At 35.0% G+C, this 22,132-nt stretch overlaps 1 protein-coding gene across 1 annotated transcript in view; it reads left to right on the forward strand.

The window, feature by feature from the left end:
* Window positions 1–22,132, forward strand: part of Ptprq (protein tyrosine phosphatase receptor type Q) — a 227,017-nt gene that overhangs the window by 191,287 nt on the left and 13,598 nt on the right. Inside the window, exons 36-39 of the mRNA XM_008852127.2 lie at window positions 6,295–6,321; window positions 6,979–7,060; window positions 10,456–10,546; window positions 14,927–15,003. Coding sequence (XP_008850349.1) covers window positions 6,295–6,321; window positions 6,979–7,060; window positions 10,456–10,546; window positions 14,927–15,003 — 277 coding nt within the window. The remainder of the gene's footprint in view (window positions 1–6,294; window positions 6,322–6,978; window positions 7,061–10,455; window positions 10,547–14,926; window positions 15,004–22,132) is intronic.

Below are 22,132 nucleotides of genomic sequence, written 5' to 3' on the forward strand. Positions count from 1 at the left end.
GTAAATAAATATAAAAAGAATTTGTTTAAATGTTCTCATTTGGAGAGCTTTGTAATAAAGAACATTTGATGATTCTACACCAGGAATCTCACCTCAGCTGGTTGGCATCACTAAGACTGTTGCATTCCTATCTCATCAAAAATTCGTTCATCTTGACTGAACACTGGCTTCTCAGTGATTTACATTGTGTATTTCTTTGTGAAATGACATTTAGAGTCAATGTTAAAAGCTATTGGTTAAAATATTTTAACTTATGTTGAGGACAACAGAGCAACTATTGGTGTTTTGGCAAAGGAATGGAAAAGAAATTGAAGGATCACTGTTTATCATACATGAGTGTAGTCTGCATTATTTCCATCTCTCACAGTTCCCCTCCAACTCCTTCTTGTCTCCCCACTCCTTCTCAATTTCTTTTCCGCTTCATTCATTATTATTGTTATATATCATATAATGTACTGAATCCATTTAGTGGTGCTGAGCATGTGTGTGGGAGTATTTAGGGCTGGCCACATGGGATGAGATGACCTCTCAGGGAACTAGTTCCTGGAGAAAACTGATTCTCCCAGCCTCAGCATCCATTGATTTCCTGTAGTTCTTCATCTTGAGCTGGGACCCTGTGGTATTCCCCCCATCTACCTTAGTATGTCAGCTTGCTTTGTCATTACATGCAGATCTTGTTAGACTACCATATTATGGAGCTTCATTGGTGTAATTTCTCTGTCATGTCTAGAATGCCTTAAGTAGTAGCATGTGTTTTATTCTTCTAGTTCTTACATTATTTTGCCCCTCTTCCATGATGTTCTCTGACCCTTAGTTATAGAGCTGGCATTGTAGATCTGTCACTTAGGGATGGGCACTTCACAGATACTTATTCTCTGCATTTGATCAGTTGTGGAATTTCTTAATAGTCTCCATCTATTGAAGAAAAGAAGCTTCTTTGAAGAGAGGTCAGAGGTACATTTGTCTGTAAATATAAGTGTCTATGACATCTCCAGCCATGTGCACTTGACTATGTTTACAGTATGATGCATGAGTTCCCTCCCACTGGGTGGGGTCTTAAGTCCAATTGGGCAGTTGTTGATTACACTCAATATAAAAGTGCCACTACTGCACCAATAGAGATTAGGATAGAAAGGAATTAATTTCCTGAAAGCATTATAGATGATGCTTTGGATAAGTAATAGAATATCATCATAGAAGTGCATATGAAGTGCCTGGGTAATTAGTGACTGTGAAATACATAGACTAAAAGATAGCACCAATATAAAACTTAGAAAAACAATACATTTTACCAGAGAGATTCTTACAGAGTTGTTATTTGGATGGCTAAGACATGCTGCGGTATACAGCATATATTTTAGATCAAGGCAATAAATTATATATTCTTTTATTTTTAACCTGACAGCTATTTAAGTAGAAAATTAAGTTTCTGAACATGTCCTGTGCCACTGGTAGTACAGATCTAAGCCTCTCATCTATGGACCTCATCTACAGTTCTCTATTAGACTATATGTCAATTCCCTGTAGATTTCAACTAATTGACCTTGAGGGAAAGCTGAGTCCCTGACGATATGGTCTTCAATCAGCACTGCCAACATAAATAAATGGTTCCTCTCTGGATCCAGTGAAAGTAATCTGAGTGGAATTTAAGTTTTTGATAGACTTTAAAGAAATGAGTCCAGATGTGAAATAATACCCTTTCAATAAGAAGACATCAGATTTAAGACATCTAAGTTTTAGATAATAAAAAGGTTGATGCAATAAAAAATGTTTAGCCCTTTATGTTGGAAAATTGTAAGTTATCTTACTGAAATCTAGCCAATTCCAGAATTTATTTATTCACTAATAAACTGAGTATAACTCGACAATAACCTTCACTGTCAGAAGAAAATGCGGTACTGTTCCAAACTAAAGCTGAATTTCATTCAACAGTGTTTAGTTTAAAATTTTCAAAATGTGAATTATTTTTTTTCTATTTGAGTGTGACTGTCGCCTCAGATAATTTTATTTGAAAGCAAAACTTCTTCTGAAATAATGTTGTGCTATTTTATGCACAATCTCAGTGTGGATTTTACAGCTCATCCAACAGGTCTTCCCTACAAAGACTTTCATTACCCCATCAGTGATAAGTCAGTACATTGTCTTATAGTATATGGAACCTTCTTTCCTAACCATAAATATTCCAAATTAATATTTTCTTCCACTAGGAAATAAAAGTTTGAAACCTTGAAGAAAAATAAATTTTAGACTGCAACCAGCACATAGGGGATAAAATACCCAAACAGCACCCGTGAGTGAAATCTAGTCATCCAACATGAAGCTGAGAATCAGAGCATTGCTACGTACTATAAACCATGACAGGGAGAAATCAAATTTCCAAGTCAGGAAACATGCTGAAATATCTTCTTAATTTGAGTTGTCTAGGTAAGGATTTCACAATTTCAACTTACACATAGGTGTGGAATATACCTAGACTAAAAGATAAATAAAAATTAGATTTCTAAAAGCCTTGTTTCTTATTTACATAAAGACAAAAAGGTTATTTAAAGCTATTGGGTGCTGTGAAAAAAATAATCCAAATCCAAGTTTACCACTTTTATTTTGGGGGGTGTGGGAAGGTACAATGTATCACTATGTATGTAGCTCAGGCTGCCCTCAAACTGGCGAATTTCCAGATTTTGCGTACTGAATGCTGTTATTACAGGAAGGTAGCACCATAACCACGCAGTGCCTGTTGTTGCTTTTTCATGTGAGATGGCAAATGTGATTTTGTTACTCCCATTTCTAACTTTCTAACAGTGTCTAACAGTTGTGAACTTTTAATGTTAGGAGGTCTTACAGAGATTTTATTTAGAACTGATTGGTGACCCTGATGACCAACCTATTTTCGAGTGTTAGTTTGTGACCTCCTGAGAATACAGATTTTTTTAAATAGTGTAGTGGGGAAATCCATCAATTCCAGTATTATTTCACAATCACTAGAGTACTTATAACTTGCTTTCAGTATATCTGAAGTCTCTCATAGTTTTATAGTTGATAGATTTATATTGCTATGGATAAAATTGGAATGGATATGAAATAAGCTGAGTGCTAATCCTGCCTGAGCTGGATTATGCACACTTAGCACATGAACTAAAATAGTTATAACACATGATAGATGGTGTTTGTCCTGAGATATTGATTGTACAGAGGGAAACATTTTTTTTTCTTTTCTGTACAATAAAGTGAGGTCTACTGGAAGTTAGCATTTGAATAACATATTAAGAAATACATGGAATTGGCTCATGGAGAAAATACCAGGAGTTGAGATGAGGGAGACCAAGAAAATATGGAGTGGAGGAAGGAAGTGTGAGCTGTTGTTATTGCTAGGAATATATTCCACAATTATATAAGAACTGGATTGTTATAGTCATTATCTTCAAAAGGTGTTTAGGAATTTGAACTGAGATCTAACAGTATGGGACTTGAAGCCTAGAAGCTCATGATCACTCTTTATGTGGGAACCTGATTGAGAAGAACACAGTGGACACTTGTTTAGTTCAGTACAACTAGTTTACCAAAGTTTGAGTAAAAGTAAGAGAATATTGTTTTGGGAGACAAAATAACAAACATCCTTTCTCTAACCCACACAAACTTCATCAGACAAAAATCCAGCATAGCACTGAGGAAATGGGCAAGGAGGCCCCAACCTAACTGAGGAACTGTTGATGACTGAGCACTGCTGGATGAGGGAGAGTTAGTCATTTTTAATGGAATGATGCTAAGTAGGCTGAACAGGCTCCAGTGAATGAATTCACACTGAGAGACATCTGGGCACACAAACTTGACTTGATATGCCTTAACATATGTGACACAATACATGAAAACCTGTGAGTGGACTATGGAGGGGTGAAGATAAGAGAAAGTATCTAAATATGACTAAAATGTAGTGTATGAAAGCCACAAAAACTCAATAAAAGATATACACAGAAAAAGAAAAAAATTTTTCTTGATTACGTCACTGTCAATTGCAGGGTAGTGTTGTAGGGGCAGCTTAGGTTACACAGAATAAACTGAAAGTAGCCATTAGAATACAGTTTTCTCAAACCAAGGACTTAGCCAGCACCTTTATATATCCTAGCTTGATTTCATATATTTCCTCCAGTTTAAAGTGAGGAAACTGAGGCACAGAAAGATTAAGTAACTTACTCAAGATAATGTAGCTGATATTTATTGGAGCAATATTTTAAGTCACTAAGACCATCATATTTTATAAAGAGGCAAGAATTCACAAATATCTAGCCAATGTCATAATTAACTGGTTAACTATGTGTTGACTGCTTAAAATTAGAATTAACAAAGGAATGTTTCATCTAAAATAAAGCAAGGAGAGGAATATTAAAGCAAATTTCAACAGCTTTCACTGAGACATAATAGTCTTGGAAAAAATAGTTCTATTTACTTATAATTTGTAAATGAAGAATATAGCTCATTATAGAAAGAACAAGGCTGTTAACAATATCACGCTTTAGCTAATTATTGCTCATTTATACTCCTATGTGATTATTCATTTTCAGTGTCTCTTGGAGATTTCATAAACATGTGAATGGCTTATCTGAGTGTCTTATTCATGGCTTCTCAAAAGTAGCATCCTTTTTCTATCCCAATCATCTGAACAAAATGTTCCTCTAATAAAGCCTTAATAATCCTAGACATTCTGGAAAAAGAATCCAATAGTTCATCAGTAGGTAAACCATAGGCCTATCACTAAATCGGACATAGTGCTGTTTGAATTTTACCAGCACAGCTTCCCTTTTATAAATGTCATCTTGACGAAGATCAAGAATGTCCATTTCCATGTAGTATCAGGAAAGTAGATTTCGCTAATTCAAGGATGCCAGATATTCCTGTAAGTTCAGGTAATCAGGATTTTTTCTAGCCTCACATGGTTTTCTTTTGCTCTTTTTAAAGAACAGGACAGCATAGGAATGTTGGCCCAGTCATCTAATGACATAGGTAGTATGAGCCATGCTCATAATTATGTTTTCCTTGCTGGATTTTGCTGAAGGCTAATTATTTCCAACAGGAACTGACTGCTGTTTAGTCTCTATTCCAAATGTTACAATGGCTGTTATTTCCAGAACCTCAAATTTTCAGACATTCTCTCTCTTCTTCCCACACCAAGGATTTTTCTGATTTAAAGTCCACTTAGCTATCTCTATATCTACAGTTACAATCAGGGATTCTCTTTGTAAGGTGACTATGGTATATTGTGGGAATCTTTTCAGTTTATCCAGTAAGACTGGTTTGCCTTTTCTACCTTGTCATTGTCATATTTGGTAATGAGATACTTCACCTGCTTATACCCTGAGAAACTGGGGGAATATCTTCTACTTAAAGATATTCACCCTCACTGAGTTGGAATTCTAGCATTCAGCTTGATAATACCTGCCACTTCATCCCTATGCATTTCAATAATTCTTCTTGTCTCATGAAATATATTCTTTGGGTTTATGCCTTTGTCATTGGACACATCTCTTTTTGATCATTTTTACATAATTCATTATGTCTTGTTTTCAAATTCAATTATTTTTAAAGCATCCAAGACATCAAAATGCATATTCTAATAAATACATTTTGCTTAAAAGTTGTGATAAAAATCATCTGTAATATTACTGAAAATGAAGAACTTTGAGAAGATGCTATTCTTCGCTGCTTCTTTTCATATTTTGTGCCTTTGTGACTTTTGCAGTGCTAATTTGTTGTGCATGACCTTTTAATAGCAGGTAGCTGATCTCCAAGTTTGTATGTTGTACACAAACATTTCATGTTTTAAAGTATAACTTTGTCAATACTCTGTCACAAAAATACATGTAGAGTAGTTGAAATGATTATGATTTGTGATACCTGTATATTAATCAAAACTCCATCGTGAGACCTGACTTGTCATTTTGTACAGATTCAGTTTCCCAGATTCTATAGTCTATAAGAAAAATATTTCATAAATCCATATTAACTCTTTTATTCTACACAGTGTATTAAAATGACCTGCTTTTAATGCAGTGTCCTAAATGCCTAACAACATTTTAATGCCACCTTTATAACTGGGAAGAAAAACTATTATTATTTGGCACCTGGCAATTGATATAATTTTTAAAACTGAAATAGTTTTGAAATAATGACTATGTGTTTCTATATTATTTCAATTTAAATCAAATTATTGATTTACTATAATTTTCTGATTTTAATGTAGAACTGGTCATAATGCTCTGTCTGCTACAACTTACAATGCATTTAACATAATCTCTGTTGCAGGTTACTTAGTTATAGAAAATCTATCAAGTAAGTTTGTGAAATTTTTTTCCATCCTGTTGAATATCAACTTTAGATTCACCAACTCAGTGAATCTTAATGTGTGGTTCCCTTTTTGTATGTTTGTTGGAAAAACCCTCTAAGCTGGATATAAATCATAAAAGCATGACTAATTGCACGGTAACTGGAGAAATGCTTTCTCCCTCTCTGGGGTGAAATCTGCATGTCTGTATTTTAGCTTGGGAAGCAAGACGGGGATATTTAAACTACTTGGGACTTAAAAGCCATATCATTATAAGAATGAGGTCACTGCAATATTTTATATCTTCTAAAACCTTGTAATGTGTAAATTTTTTCTGTATGACAAAGGTATTATATGCATTAGGGTTCAATGATAACTTCATGCCCGCACATTTACTTGAAAACTTTTATTCATTAAAATACCAAATCTTCCATTTAAAATCACTTGGAAAATTGAAAGAATTTTGTACAATAAATGCAAAGAAAGTAAACTTTAAGAGGGAAAGCTGGCTTTGTAAACAGGACAGAGTGACATTAAAGTAGTGTGACTGAGCTTTTTGGATTGTCCCTTGTTCTTTAAATGTTCACAGTGCAGTGAGTGCCCGACCTTAAAGTGCAAGAATACAATCTAACATGATTCCATTTTATGCCTTTCTTTACTTGGAGGCCAATAAGCAAGAAATCTTTCCTGCAACACGTTGAAGAGCTTTGTACAAACAACAACCTAAAGTTTCAAGAGGAATTTTCGGTATGTTACCAGCAGTTGTCACAACATTGCAAGACCTCCAGTAGTTTCATGTGTCACATTTCATGTTCATTTTAAGCATGTGAGGCCATGAAGGATTCTGGCCTTGATAATCAATACCCAATTACCAGGTTGATTGTTTAGATAGTAATGTTACCCTGGGTGGCCTTTGGTGCAACCTGATCAGATTAGTCACCTACTGTGTCTGGAGAAGGTGCTCTTCTTCAGACCTCCCTGCAATGGCAGCCTGGCCCTGGACACCCGCTCTTTCATCCAGAAAGAGATGCAATTCAAGAGTGATTCATTATTTAGCTTATATTTTTGTCTGAATTATGTTAGACTGAGACACTAGATTTTTTTATTAAATATAAATATACTGAATAAGTGATACTGCAAAGATGATGAGACTCGTTTAGTGTGTATTCATGATGCAGAAGGATGGGGGACAGAACTGGGTGCTTCCAGAACTTGGGAAAAAATAGCACCATTTCTAAAACTACCCCAACACAAATGAATAATACCTACAATTTAATAAGGTCTGTTTCCAAGTTAGTATGAAATAAAAATGCCTTATCACATTATGGAAATATGTAACTGGAAGATCTTGTTTGAACTATTTAAAAGTTGGAAATAATTTTATTTTTAAACTTTCATTGAATCATACATCTTATATTTTATTTTTGAGAATAGTATATCAATAAAATTGAAATTATTTAGAAGCTAAAGATGATACTAGATTGTGATCTATTTTGAGACTCTTAAGCACCTTTCCTGACTTATGTGATTATTTTATATTGTGAAAGTGGAATAGATTCATTATTGTAAACAAAGTCTATTTCTATCTTTTTTTCATGAATTGCTTAGTGTATGAACTTCTGAAACAAAGAATCAAACAATTGGTTTACAAATTTCAGGATTATAAAATTTCAGTTTCTCAGGGAATAGTAACAAAAATGTGAGAAGATTAATGGTATTTCCTGCTGCTTTTTGGTTATGCGTCTTAAATAATATTAAGTAAAGTCAAGGGAACCATAAAATTATACAGAAAGAACTTTCAATTTTTCAGAAGCAAAAGTATAACTTTACTATAATAGAAGCAAATATAATTAAATTATGCATGTCCAAGTAGATGACAAGTTTTGTTAGCAAATACGTTTTTATGTATTGAGAAAGTTTCTAGCTTAACTTTTTTTCTGAGACCATATTTTCAATTTATCTCTTATCCTAATGCTTCCTTAAGTATTTTAAATCAAAATTATTATGTTGTAATAAACATACATATTGGATACATGAATTTGACTAATCTTTTAGGCTTGTGTTCTACTTACTTATTCTTTACAGTTTCATAAACTTCTGCTCTAGGACAGGCAATGTATTTGAACACTGGTATTTATCAGTTCAGTATTTACAGGCTAAGTGACTTTGAAGAAATTACCTAATCTCACTGTGCCTCAATGTCTTCATTTGTAAAAAGATACTACCTATCTCACTAAACTGTAAATTGTAAAATTATTAAATATACATTTATCTCTGTGAGCAGTGCCTGGAACAAATATTAATTATTACAATGATGATTCCTACCACAAATAAGCCCAGGTCATGGTAAGGACTGTAGGGGTGAGACATACTGTAAAATTTACAGATGTATCATAACTAAGATGCACAGAGAGACATGAAGATTGATGCTGAATGCTAGTCACAAAAGACTTGTGAAAATGGTGACGTTTGAGATGCACTATACCATGAGCCAAATTCAGTGAGAAGGCAAAGAACCATTCCAGAGAGAGAAATGAATGCAAAAACATAGGAGGTCAAGGAAGAACCTATTCATGCGTGCTTCCATTGAAAAGATGCTCAACAAGAGGAGAAAGGGCTACCCAGGATAGATCAGTGCAGTTCTGTGTGCCCTGACAAGTACATAGGTTCTCCATCTAATCATGCTATTCAGTCAGTCTGGTAACTGAGTATTGGCTATCAAAGCAATCATTGCAAAACTATAAATGGAAACTAATTGTAAAATGCATCATTTTTCAAGTCAATTTCCAACCAACCTTTCTCCCTCCTTTTCCTTTCTGTACTCTGAAAACCTTGGCACAGGGAATTTATCATTTCCCTGAGTTTTGATGCTTACGCCCTCCTTCTCCAGTAATGTACACCCACAGGCAAACAACTCTTTCTGAGAAAAGAATGAAGAATTATTGAACTAAAATGAATAACTTATAATGATGTTGAAAATTGGAAAAATACATCTTAATATTGATGCAGAATTTGGAATTTGAAACTTCATGAGTGTTGATCATCAGTTCAACAAAATAATAAATACATTTTCCTGTACCAACTTCCTTAAAGATGCTTGTATTACAAAGATCAAGGTAGACAGGTTGCAGCATTTTTCTCCAATGTCGACAGTAGATCTTGCTGACCCTTCGTCTGTGTCTGATCATTCTAAATCTCACCTTTTTATTGCACTATCAGTTTAACAAGCTCAACGGAGTGCAGAATTGACCTTTGGCATCTTCTCAAAATGACCAGTGCTCCACCAATTAACAGGCATGAAATCACACTGCCTGAGGAGAATAAACAAAAAATAAATCATTGAATTCCCTTCTTCCTACTGAAGAGGCATTCACATATTAAAGGGCAGTTGTGTCTTCCCCCTCCCCAATAAAGTCATGGGCAGCATGTGGCACAGTCTTTCTAACATGATTGCTGTACCTCAGTGCTTTCTGGAGTGCAAAGAAATTATCTCCAGAGAGAAATAGCCTGGCTGATGAAAATCATTTGTAATATTAATGGTGACATTTAGGGAAAATGATTACTGTTCATTTGACCTTGTTGCCACAGTTATGATGTGTGTTTTTAATTAAAATTTAAAATGGGACCCGTGAGTTTTAACTAATTGGTAGAGGGATTGCTTAGCAACATGAAGCCTTGGATTCAACCCCCAGTAGAAAGCATAAAAATTAAAAATAAATGAAAAACAAGTGGAAATAGGGCTGGGGAGATAGTTAAGTGGGTGAAGTGCTGGCCTTGCAAGCCTGAGGACATGAACTGTCTCAAAACTGTGTAAGAAGCTGGGCACAGTGGCACATGTTTGGAATCCCGGCACTGGGGCGGTAAAGGCAGGACCTGAGGCTCACTAGCCAGTTATCACAGTTATCACAGCTTACTTGGCAAGCTTCAAGCCAATGAGAGACCCTTCTCTAAAATGTAAAGTTGGCCATAACACCTGGGGAATGGCACCTGAGGTGTCCTCTGGCTTCCACACACACGTACACTAATGTACACACCTGCATGCACACACACATAATAAATAAATAAATTTTAGAACACGGAATTGAAATTTACTGTTCAGAATTTCTGGCAAGTTTAAACTTCTCAATGACTTTGTTTCACAGGAATTACCAAAATTTCTTCAGGATCTTTCTTCAACTGATGCTGATCTCCCTTGGAACAGAGCAAAAAATCGCTTTCCAAACATAAAACCATGTACGTGCACTTATTATTTCTAGTTTATGAAATGTTTTAAAAGCCATCATCTTATTTTGTACTTCTTTAATGTTTTCTTATACACCAATTGAATTATAGCAATATATTTCAAGTTGCATCACATTTGTTTTGTGCAGAATTATTAAGCTATGTGGTTTCCAGCTTGTTCACACAAGGTTCACTTACGCAGTCCAAGAAACTGTGGATCTACTGGTTTCTTAGCTTTGTAATTTAACCCAAATAAGGACCCTGTTCAATGCCTTACTACAAACCTTGTCTCAAAAGGAAAGATAATTCACACTTACCTTTATGTATTAATTTCCCTTGAGAATAGTAGTTTTATAGCACATAAAAAGGCATTGCAAAATACTAGTTGAAAATCATAGTAAATGTGTGCTTACTAAAATTGGTCTTGCAAAGAGGCAGAGACATGACTTGCAATAGGACAGATTCATTTTTCAACCCATAGGAAAAGAAACAATATTGTTTTAAGAATTAGAGATGGCTTCTAGAGGAAAATGCAACACTCCTGTGTTACTAATATGTTAGCTATTATATTCTTTGAATGCATGTTCTTTCTAAAATTCTGGTTCAGTACATTTTATATTAAGAATCAAATTCTTGATATTCTGATACTTTATTTCAAAATTATATTAGGATCCAGGCTCGGCGGTGCAGCCCTGTAATGTTAGGTAGTTGGGAGACTAAGGTAGGAAGATTGCAAGTTCAAGGGCAACTTGAGCTATACAGGGAACTAAAGGCCAACCTGAGCAATTTAGTGAGATCCTGCTCAGATTAAAAAAAATCACAAAAGACTGGGGATATAACTAATAGGATTTACCAACATACACAAAAAACCAGTGCTATAAAGAAAGATCAAAGATAAAGAAAGAAAAGAAAGAAAGAAGGAAGGAAGGAAGAAAAAGAAAGAAAGAAAAAGGAAAGAAAGAAAACTTCTGTATATCTTCTATCTAAAGAAATGTGGACTAAGGATGTAATAACAGAAATGATTGAGATAGGGAGAATCAGAAAATATTTTAATAGTCTAAAAGTAAAGAACTTACCCATGAAGGGAAGCAAACTTAAGAAATTGTAATGTAAGAGGTTATAGTACCATGCAATCTGCAGGAACTGTAAAATCATTATAATTTACTTAGAGTTGCATATATGAGTGGACTAATTTGCAGTATATCAACATATATAAAGTAAGTCAGCTAAGTTTGGCTTATTTCTAAGAAGTTTCTAACTTAAAATATATAAACTTTGAGGCTTTAAAAAGACATTTTTGTTGTGACCTTTCAATCTATTGTTAATAAGCTCTTGGTGTTTTATTTACCTTCCAATTTGGCTTTAAGAAAAGATGGCCAGTTCTACCTAATTATTTACAGTATGGGAAGGGAACGAAAAAGATTTATGGAACTAAATGAACAACCTCAAAACAACAAAAATGAATGAGGGGGATAGCTATTTCAACCCTCCATTCTATGGTTAAGACAATAAATAGACTTCCCGGGGGTGCAGCTCTGATTTTCTGTTGTCTGTCTTTCTAATTATGGACACATTATTCACTGGCCTGTCCCTCATAAGGTTATTGAATTTTTAAGTGAAACAGTCACATAAATCACTTTGGGCAATTCTGAAACAGAGGAAGCATTTAATAAATGTTAGCTCTTATAGTAATCAATAGATCACTTCCCTTTAAATGCTACTAACTTTCTGGGTAAATAAGACATAGACCGTGAGGCCTTGCAAACCCCATTCCTTATTCTGGGCTAGTTATCAATCTGTAACGTCATATCCACCTCTGCAGGCAGGACACCATAGTTTCACACACAAAGACAGGAAGAGACACACAGACACTAGGACAGCAAACAAGATTTTTTGACTAAGTATGTTTTGCTTTTGATTAGAAGGGACCCATAGAACTGTAGAAACATGTCTTTCACCAAAACAAATGAATATATTTATGTAGAATCTGAATTTTTGCTTGAGCAGCTTTGAGCAGTGCTCTGTTTCCCCAAGTAATGTTGGAAGGGGAACTTTGAGTATCAGTGCATTTGGGGAGATATTTGCTTACAAGGCTTTCGGATGTCAGAATTAGCATCAAATACTTGCAGAATTAATTTCAAATCTCTGACAGGACACTATGACCTTAATATCTAAAACCACCAGAAAAAGTTTAGCTTCTTGTTGGCTCAGCTATTTATAAACATGCATATCTAGTGAGTGGAAGCCCACTGGCTTCCCTTCCTGAATTACAAGACTAGCTACAATGTCATCAGGTCACACAAAAGCCAATGTTCTGAAATACAAATAATTTGAAGAAATTTGTTTAACTATTCCCTATCTCTAAATTTAAACACATTTATTAGGCAGTCATAATTTCTGACAATACAGCTAAAACATGTTAAAAATTTGATCTTCATACATGCTTAAAATTAAAGAACATGAGAACAGTGCTGAGTACTTCCTCTAATCTTTCATACAAGTTTTTCTGAGACAGTTACACAAAATAAATAGTATAACTGCATGGTATATTTGAGAGAACACTAAAGACACTATGTAAGAATTTAAACAATCCTCTTCCTTTCCATGAAAACAAAGCTTTTTTTCTTTTTTCTTTTTTCTTTTTTTTTCTGTTCATAGTTCTGAGAACGTAGGACCTTGCATGGGCGAAGCATATGCTCTACCATTCAGCGTCGCAACCCTACCCCAAAACTTTCCAAATAAGTTAGCAATTTTGTCATTTCCATGTCTAAAGTTATCACTAGACATCACATATCAACTTAGTAAAAATTCCCAAGAAAGCATAGTTTCTGACACGCTGAAGAAAATGTGTACAGAATATCTACTTGCTTAAAAACTTTCTTAAAATATTCTCAGGAATAATAATTAGAAATTTTGTATTAAAGAAAGAATAAACAGTTAAGTTACTGAGAAGGAATTATGGTTTTAAGTTAGCCCTAAATGAGTAGAAAAAAATGTGTGATAAAAGTGATATTTTGAATCAGAGAAAGAACAATGGAATTTTTAATGAAATGGTTTATTGACCCAAATAACAATAAATATTAAAGATATGCCTATACCTGATTCCTGAAAAAATAAATCTCATTAATGAAAGACTGAAATACTTAAAAAGTAAACCAGAAAATGCATTTGAGTTTCAGCAGAAGTGGAAAGAATTTACAAAATTAAGAATTTTTAGTATGAAAACCTGATTACTAAGGAATACCCATGAACCATAATAAAAAGGAGACTTTTGATTATAGCACAGTAAGGGAGAATAGTCAAAGGCAAATGGTAACTTAAGGAAAATTTAATATATGTGTCAAAAAGCTGCTGATAGACTCAGCATAAAATGTTTAAAGGAGGAAATATGAAAGGACTGTTAATAGAACAACCAATAAACAAAAAAATCAAATTTCACTTATATTTAGTGAAAATAAATAAATACTATGATACATCAATTTGTATCTACCAAAAGGATATAAATTCAAATGTTTATATTTTGTGATAGTAAAAATAGGAAGAGAAATGCTGGCAGACTGCCCCAGAATTTCTAGATGAGGAACAGCTGATCTTCCTAAAACAAGGATCTCTAGATAGGCTGACTAGATTCAGATGGACAAGCACTGGGAATGGCTGGGGGTGCTGACAGCACAGTGGACAGTAACAGGGATGACAGAGTATATGGGCTCCAGCGGGGCTGGGGGGGGTGTGCTATGGGAGGGTGCCATTTGAGAAGTGGTATACAGATGAATAAGATTTTTTGGGACGTCCTGTATGATATACACACACAAAATCAACAAATTAAAAAATGACATATTTAAGGAGGAAGCATAATAATTTACTTCATGTTAATTAGTAGAGGTGATAAACATTATCATTGAAATCTACCTGATTTCATTTTGAGAATAATTTGATAGTATCTTTCAAGATTGGAAAGGCACACATGTGATTTGTGTGATTAGTTCAAATATGCTCTTCAGCACTTTATAATGACAAGTGAAATCAATTTAAATCATCAAATTAAATAAGTATGTCATATCAAAAAAACTAAGTCTTTTTAAGATAACAAACTAGATATATTTATGCTTGCATGAAAAATTAGGTAAATTAAAAGAATTTGTAGAACAGAGTGCATATCACATTTGTAGTTAATTTTGTGATAATATATACAAAAATTTCCGAAATATGTATGATTTATTAACAGTTATCTCTAGAGAGTAGGAAGATAGGATAAGAAGGAATTTTTAAATTTGTATACCCACATGTGAATGGGGAATATTGGATCATGAACTTTTACATTACTTTTATAATACAAAGGTCATGGTAATTTAAAAATTCAATTATCATCGATTCCTTACATTTTCTTCTCAGATAACAATAACAGGGTGAAGCTGATGGCAGATGCAAGCATCCCAGGATCAGATTACATTAATGCCAGCTATGTTTCTGTAAGTTACTACTTTTATATAGCTTATATTTTGATGAAGCATGAATACTGAAATTGTATTTCTCTTCCAGATAGTTAAAACAACAAACCCATTATAATGCTATGAATTTTAATATGCTATTTACTTTCCAGTAACACAATGTATATTCAGTATACGGAAGAAATAAGGAGGCTCTTAGTAGATTTCATTAGCAACAATTATTTTACTAGTCTGTGGTGACCTATATCATGTTACTATCCCTGATTTTTCCATTAGTTCATATGCTTTGCTAATGTATTCTCTGACCACAAAGTTTGCCAGTCTCTCTCAATGAAATGGACACATTCACACAATATAAAAACTTAATCAGCATTCCCTTTTAGATTTTCGTCCTTCAGTGGGTCATGATGTCTCGTTATTTCTGTCCTCAACTACTTGTAAAATGTGTCCTTCAGTGACTATAAATGAATCAGCCTGAAGAGCAAAGTGACGTATTCATAGCAGTCTCCTTTCTGTCATAGATACTAAATTCTTCATGAGTGAGACTGAAAATTGAATAAAGTCACATTGGATTTTATCTTTTTCCACCATGATTCATTTTTTTCTGACAATAGTCCTCACTATTCTGGGTAACCAGAAAATTTACATGCATTCAAGACCTCTGTTGGGTTGACATACTTACGGAAGTATATATTTTAAAATTCAAAATACCTATCTGGTCATTAAAAGTGATATTCACCTTGGAACTTTTTCTAAAATATCCTTGAAAATTAAATGTCAGCGTTTACTGGTATCAATTCATTCATTTTCTCCCAGGGTAGATTATTTTATGTCTAAGATATGCTAATATAAAATTTCAAGATATGACCCTTGCTGTTTTCACCTACTGGCTTCAGTTAGAGTAAGATTAACCTTGGGAGCGTGCAGATACTTGAGGATTTCCTCTGCTGTCCACATGCTCCAGTTTTCTATGCACAGATATTTTCCTTGTCACTGGCCTGCTGCTTCCTTCAGTTTAGTGAGGTCCTTCTTTTCTTGACATCAAACACATCTGTGTTGTGTTTATTGTTTCTAAAATCATATATTGTCCTATTTTCTAAGGAGTAAATAGTGGACATGTGAACTCTCCCATTCTACCTTATTACTAGATCTTTGGATCTCTATTTAAAATGACATATGAATATACTATTATATTATTTTATTCACATCAAATTGTTGATTCCTTAAGAAATTTAAATTTTCCTCTAAATACTATGCTTGAATTTTATGCCTAGCAATTTTCATTGTAAGTTAAACTCTGCAGCATGTTGAAGTGCTATGTAATGATGTCTATGCATTTAGATGCTTAAATTTAACTATTGCTCTATTGATAAAAATGTTTTATGATGTAGTAGGACAAAGCTAACTGGTCATGCCATTTTTAACTTACCAATAAGTAGGTCCAAATTAACATCTCCTATTCTGTAATATTATATCAGATATGAGGTAACTGACAAAACAGGATAGGAATATGATCTTAGGAATCCAGACAGGTGTAGTAAGCCTAATTCAACCATACAGATGACATAAGCAAAGTAATATTTATGAACTTCCAGTGTTCTCCCTAAATATTATAGTTGTCATTAGGCAACCATGAGCAAGTGATAAGATGGTTTAAGCAATAAACAAGAAAGCCTAAAGGTAAATATTCTGCTATAACAAAGTGATGTTGTAGTATAATAAATCCTACAAGAAAGTTACTATGATATGTGTAGTGATGTGCATAGCATGACTGAGTTGTATGGTGAGCAGGTCCAGATGAGCATACTTCATGTGGAGGCAGGTTTCCAGCATAGTATGAGCAGTATATTGCATTGTTGGTTCTTTTCAGGAAATCCTCCTTTGCTGCAGATGCCAGGAATAAGGAGAAAAGACACAGTGATGACACTGTAGTTGCCTTCACGTCTCTAACTCCAAATTCAGCTTGTCTTTACCTTGGAAACAAACAAACAAAAGCCTGACACTTCAATTTTCTCCTGTTATATGAGTTTTCTTATGTGGCACTTTCAATTGAAAGTTGATGAAACATTTCCAAGAACAAATGACAGAGTCCAGATGTAAGGGAGCTCTTGGCTCCTATTCCTTTGGAGGTTAGAAGCAAATGGGGGGAGGGGGAGGCTTAAAGGGAGGTAGTAAAGTAACTGGTGTTCATAAAGATATAGAAAGGTGAGAACCAGACACATGGAGAAGAGAAAGGAGAAGAGCAACAGGGGCATGCAGCAACTCCTTCAAGCCAGACCACGGTCTATAATTAGACTAATATGATAGCACCTGCATTCCTCTGCCCTTGACCAGAATGGAGAATTGAGCTTCCTTAGCAAGAGGCTGTAAAAAATTGATGGCAGCTGTATGTGAGAGGGGAAGTAGAGAGATTGCAGTCTCATAAGCTGCCACTAACTACACCAATGCATTTAGAAACTTTTCAGTAGGGTCCATAATAAATATACTCTTTTATCGAATAGAGGAAAGCTCTAATCCCTCAAAATTATCTCTGCTGCCAAGCTTAGATGCTAAGATTCTCTTTCACCATAATTAGAATTTGAATCTATGACATAAGTGTGTTCTAACATTAGAAATAATAGACTTGTCCCCACGTTCATAGATTATAATACTAAAGGATTTTGAGTTCCTGAAAAACTGAAATGTAATGAAAAGAAGAAAATTTTTCTAAGTCATCCAAGTTAAAATTATTTGACATTTTTCTCTTTGACTCTCTGTATTTTGTATATATGCAAAGCCATTGCCATTTTCCAACTTCTGTTTTATATCATTTTTTGAATGTCTATCTTGTGTGAGGAAATACATGGGATGAGGATTGTCATGGGATGAGGATGAACATGTCTATTTTTTATTTTGATTGAATTTTTGTGCATTTCAATACAATACATCTTAATCATATGTAGATGCTCTCCCCCATCTGCACCTGCCTCATAGCCCCTCCACCAGATTTCATACATTCTGTCATATAGTTAAGGCCTATCAAGTCAAGTTTGTGTCCTCAAATGTCCCTCGGTATGATTCCATCCACTGGAGCCTGGTCAACCTATCTAGCCAGCATCACTTCCTTAAAAAATACCAACTATCCCTCACCCAGCAATGATCTTTTGCCAATAGTTCCTTAGCTAAGGTTGGGACTTCATACACATTTCCCCAGTAATATGATGGGCTATTGTCTGTTTTAAGTTTGCCTGGATCTTGTGCATGCTTCCACCATTGCTATAGTTCAGATGAGCAAGTTCTCAACCACCTGGGAAACTCTGTTTCCTTGTGGCCACCCACCAACCATGGCTTTTACAGTCTTTCCTCTTCTTTGGTAATGGTCCTGATCTGCAGTTCACTCAGGCAAGGACACCTGAAGGCATATATATTATAACACACACACACACACACATACACACACACAAACACATGCATACATGTATACATGTCATACAAACATAACATAAGCCTTATGCATTTGTATAGTATTTTAATATCTTCAAATTTTCCTATTTCTTATTCATTTTATAACTAGCTTCAAAATGTCTACTTAGGTTTGCAACAACTATTATTACTGATTTAAGATTGTGAAGCTGAGAATTTGCAAATTTAAGAGACTTGTTCATAGAGGTATGCAATGGGAAAAGAAGAATTCTGAGAATAGAGCTCTGGGCTAGGCCCCTGTGCTGTTTCCATCACCTGTGCTTATCACCATCATCCATGAAAGATTAATTGAAGTTAGCAAAATTTAATGAAAATTCTTACCTTCACTAAACTTAATGCTAGAACCATTGAAAAGCTACATAAATAATGAAGGTGCGCATAGTCTGTCCTTCAGAACAGTTAAATCATAAAACTACAAGGAAAAGGATTGGCCTCACTGTTCGTTACCTTCTCCATTATATCTTAAATTTCTGTTGCTGCTATAAAACAACCTGACCAAAAGCAACCACCGTGTGCGTGCCTGCTCTGAGTCTAAAATTATCTACATACTCAAATCTACTTCATATAATTGAATAATTATCAGTGAATAATTGATTAGAATAAAGCAAAACATTGCTTTATTGGCAATGTTTAGATTACTATATCATTTATTTATTTATTCATATTTATTTTGAGAAAGCGTCTCACTACATAGTCTGGCTAGCCTGGAATTTGTTATGCAGTCCAGACTCGCCTCAAATTCATAGAGATCTGCCTGCCCATCTGCCTTCTGAGTGCTGGGATTAAGGGTGTGTGCCACCATACCCAGCTGAAATTACTTTTTTGGCATGCAGTTTTGTAATTCCTGTGATGTAATAGACGAGCAAATGAGTTTATAAACAGGAGCACTGTGTTTAAGTCTCTGTGTTGTATAAAGACTTCAGAACTGAGGTGGACCTTCCTTTTCTGTCATTTTGTATCTATAGGACCACAGACTCTCTGTTTCTTCATCTATAAAGGAAGGACAATAATACCTTTCTTGAAGATTGCCATGGGGATTTATGTGTTTAAGCAGCTGATCATGATCATATTGTTTGTCTCATCAGAAGTACTTACTAAATGCAAGCTACTTTCCTCGTGGTGAACATTTAATTGTAATAGATTCTTTACTTCTTGGCTAGTAATCCAGAGGGGAATCTTAGAAACTAATTTAAAGGCTGCAATAAAAAGTGCCATCTAGAGTCAGTGATGATGATGATAACTGACATGTGCAATGAAACTCACACTTTTCTTCTAATTATAACAGAACTTTAAAACCAGCTAAACGGTACATATTAATTCAAAGGCAGCATGCTAGGTAATAAACTTCATGGAGGAACTGAGTTTTATACAAATATTAAAAACTAGAGGGAGAAGTCAGAGACAGAGGGGCCACCCATGCCCAATCTCAAGCAATATGATGGAAAACAGTGCCCTCGACATTTTCCTTACATAGCACTGCACTTCTGTTTTCTCTTCTTTTAAAATAAATTTACCTTTATAGAAAGAAAATTTAAACATGCTTGTCCTTTTTACATGACAGTCAAGGCAGTAATTTGGTTGAATAAACACATGTAAGTGACAGGTGGCACATTGATATATGGTATAGTAAGAATGAATTAAAAATAAGATTTAAGCCAGGTGTGGAGGTGCACCCCTTTAATCCCAGCACTTAGAAGGCAGTGGTTGGCAGATCTCTGTGAGAATGAGGCCAGCCTTGTCTACATAGTAAGTTCTAGGCCAGCTGTGGCTACAGGGAGACCCTGTCTCAAAAAGTCCTAAGGAAAGAAAAAAAGAAAGAAAGAAAGAAAGAAAGAAAGAAAGAAAGAAAGAAAGGAAGGAAGGAAGGAAGGAAGGAAGAAAGAAAGAAAGGAAGGAAGGAAGGAAGGAAGGAAGAAAGAAAGAAATACTTTTAATGTTACTTTTGTAAATACTTGCTAACAAATTTTTAAAGAAATAATACTCCCATTATTTTTATCTGTAAATGTACACGTTTTTGGAGTGTATACTGAGCAATATTACTCTGCTTCAAACCTACTTCAGTGAGTCTGTAGTCTTACCCATAAACACTAAAGATAAGAAAGGTTAAGCTGCCTCATGACTCATGACATCAAGTGCTGGACACAATATCCTTCTCAGGTGTTAACTACTGTCTTCTAAGCTAGTTCTGAAAGATTCTTAGATTTCACTCCAGGATCACTACTCCTCTCTCAACACTGCCTCTGTTCATAATTCTGGGTGGATGTCAAAATCCTTATAGAATATTAATTCATTGTCCTTCCTGCTATTTTCTTGACCTCTTCCATTAATTTGCCTTCTACTCAACATGATCCTAATGTTTACAGCATAGGCCTCATCATCACCCACAGGTGCAGTGTCTCCATAGTTTTCATTGGAGGCATCTCTCCCTCAAAGAACTTTCTTAACAGATAATTGGAATATAACAATTCTTCCTCTGTGCTGTGACCTGTAGTCCACTAATCCCATCATAATTTCAGTTTTTTTTTCATTCTGATCAATAAAGTTCTTCCTTCCTAAGTTTATGTTTTATATTCCGTTTTGTCTCTTTCATTTTCTGTGCCCTTAATGTTTCAATCTTTCTCTTTTTTTCTCTATCCCTTGATAAGTCCACCATTTTCCTTCTAGAAAACTCCGTGTGAATTCTTCTGGTTTCTACTAGATATAACTGGATAAATACTCAAGACCACACTGATATATGTCGCTTTGAACTCAGGTTTACTAAAGAGAGTTTTCTTTTGAGGCAGGGTCTGCCTGTAGCCACGACTGGCCTGGAACTTGCTGTGAAGATCAGCCTGGACTTGATCTCACAGAGCTCAGCTGCCTCTGCCCCACCCCCAAGTGCGGGAATTAAAGGTGTACATCAGCATGCCTGGAAACTTCAGAGATTTTTAATCATGTCACAGTCACTTATCCATTTAAAGTCCCTCCTTTTCTATCATTTCATTCCGTTTCTTCTCTCCAAGGCCTGTGCCACATTTTCACCTATATCTAATGACCTTCCTTCTGATGCCACTGATATAATGAATGCAGTAAAAAGACATCCTACTCATTGGCATCTGTGTCCATATACTTTTGATGTGACTGTAGAAGAATTAACATACTCTAATTAGCCAGTCCCTCTAAGAATGAAGGCCATGATATTTTTCATCTCTTTTTTCACATTAATGTTATTCTTTTAGAAACCAAACAAGTATACTGTGATTGCCTTTATCCTACAAAAATAGTATCACAGCATTCTACTTCCATGCTGGTTTTGATTTCTATTTGTGTGTGTGTGTGTGTGTGTGTGTGTGTGTGTGTGTGTGTCCACGGAGGCCCGAAAAAGGCATCATTGAAGCTGGAGTTACAGGTGCTTGTGAGCAGCCTGACATGGGTATTGGGAACTGAACTTGTGGCCTCTGGAAGAGTTTGCTACCACTGCTTTTAATTGCTTAGCCGTCTATCCTGCCTCAGCCGCACCCACCTACACTTTAAAAAAAAAAAAAAAAAAAAAGACGGGGTTTCCTCCAGCCCAGGATGGCCAGGAATTTACTATGCTAACCTTCAAGGATAACCTTGAACTCCTGTTTCTCCTGCCTCTACATCTCTAGTGCTGGGACTACACAGCTATACTACCACATCTAGTTTTTCCTATAGTACTTTGCTCCAT

The sequence above is a fragment of the Nannospalax galili genome, unplaced genomic scaffold (genome assembly GCF_000622305.1).
Source record: "Nannospalax galili isolate Female #2095 unplaced genomic scaffold, S.galili_v1.0 scaffold390, whole genome shotgun sequence".
Lineage (NCBI taxonomy): Eukaryota > Metazoa > Chordata > Mammalia > Rodentia > Spalacidae > Nannospalax > Nannospalax galili.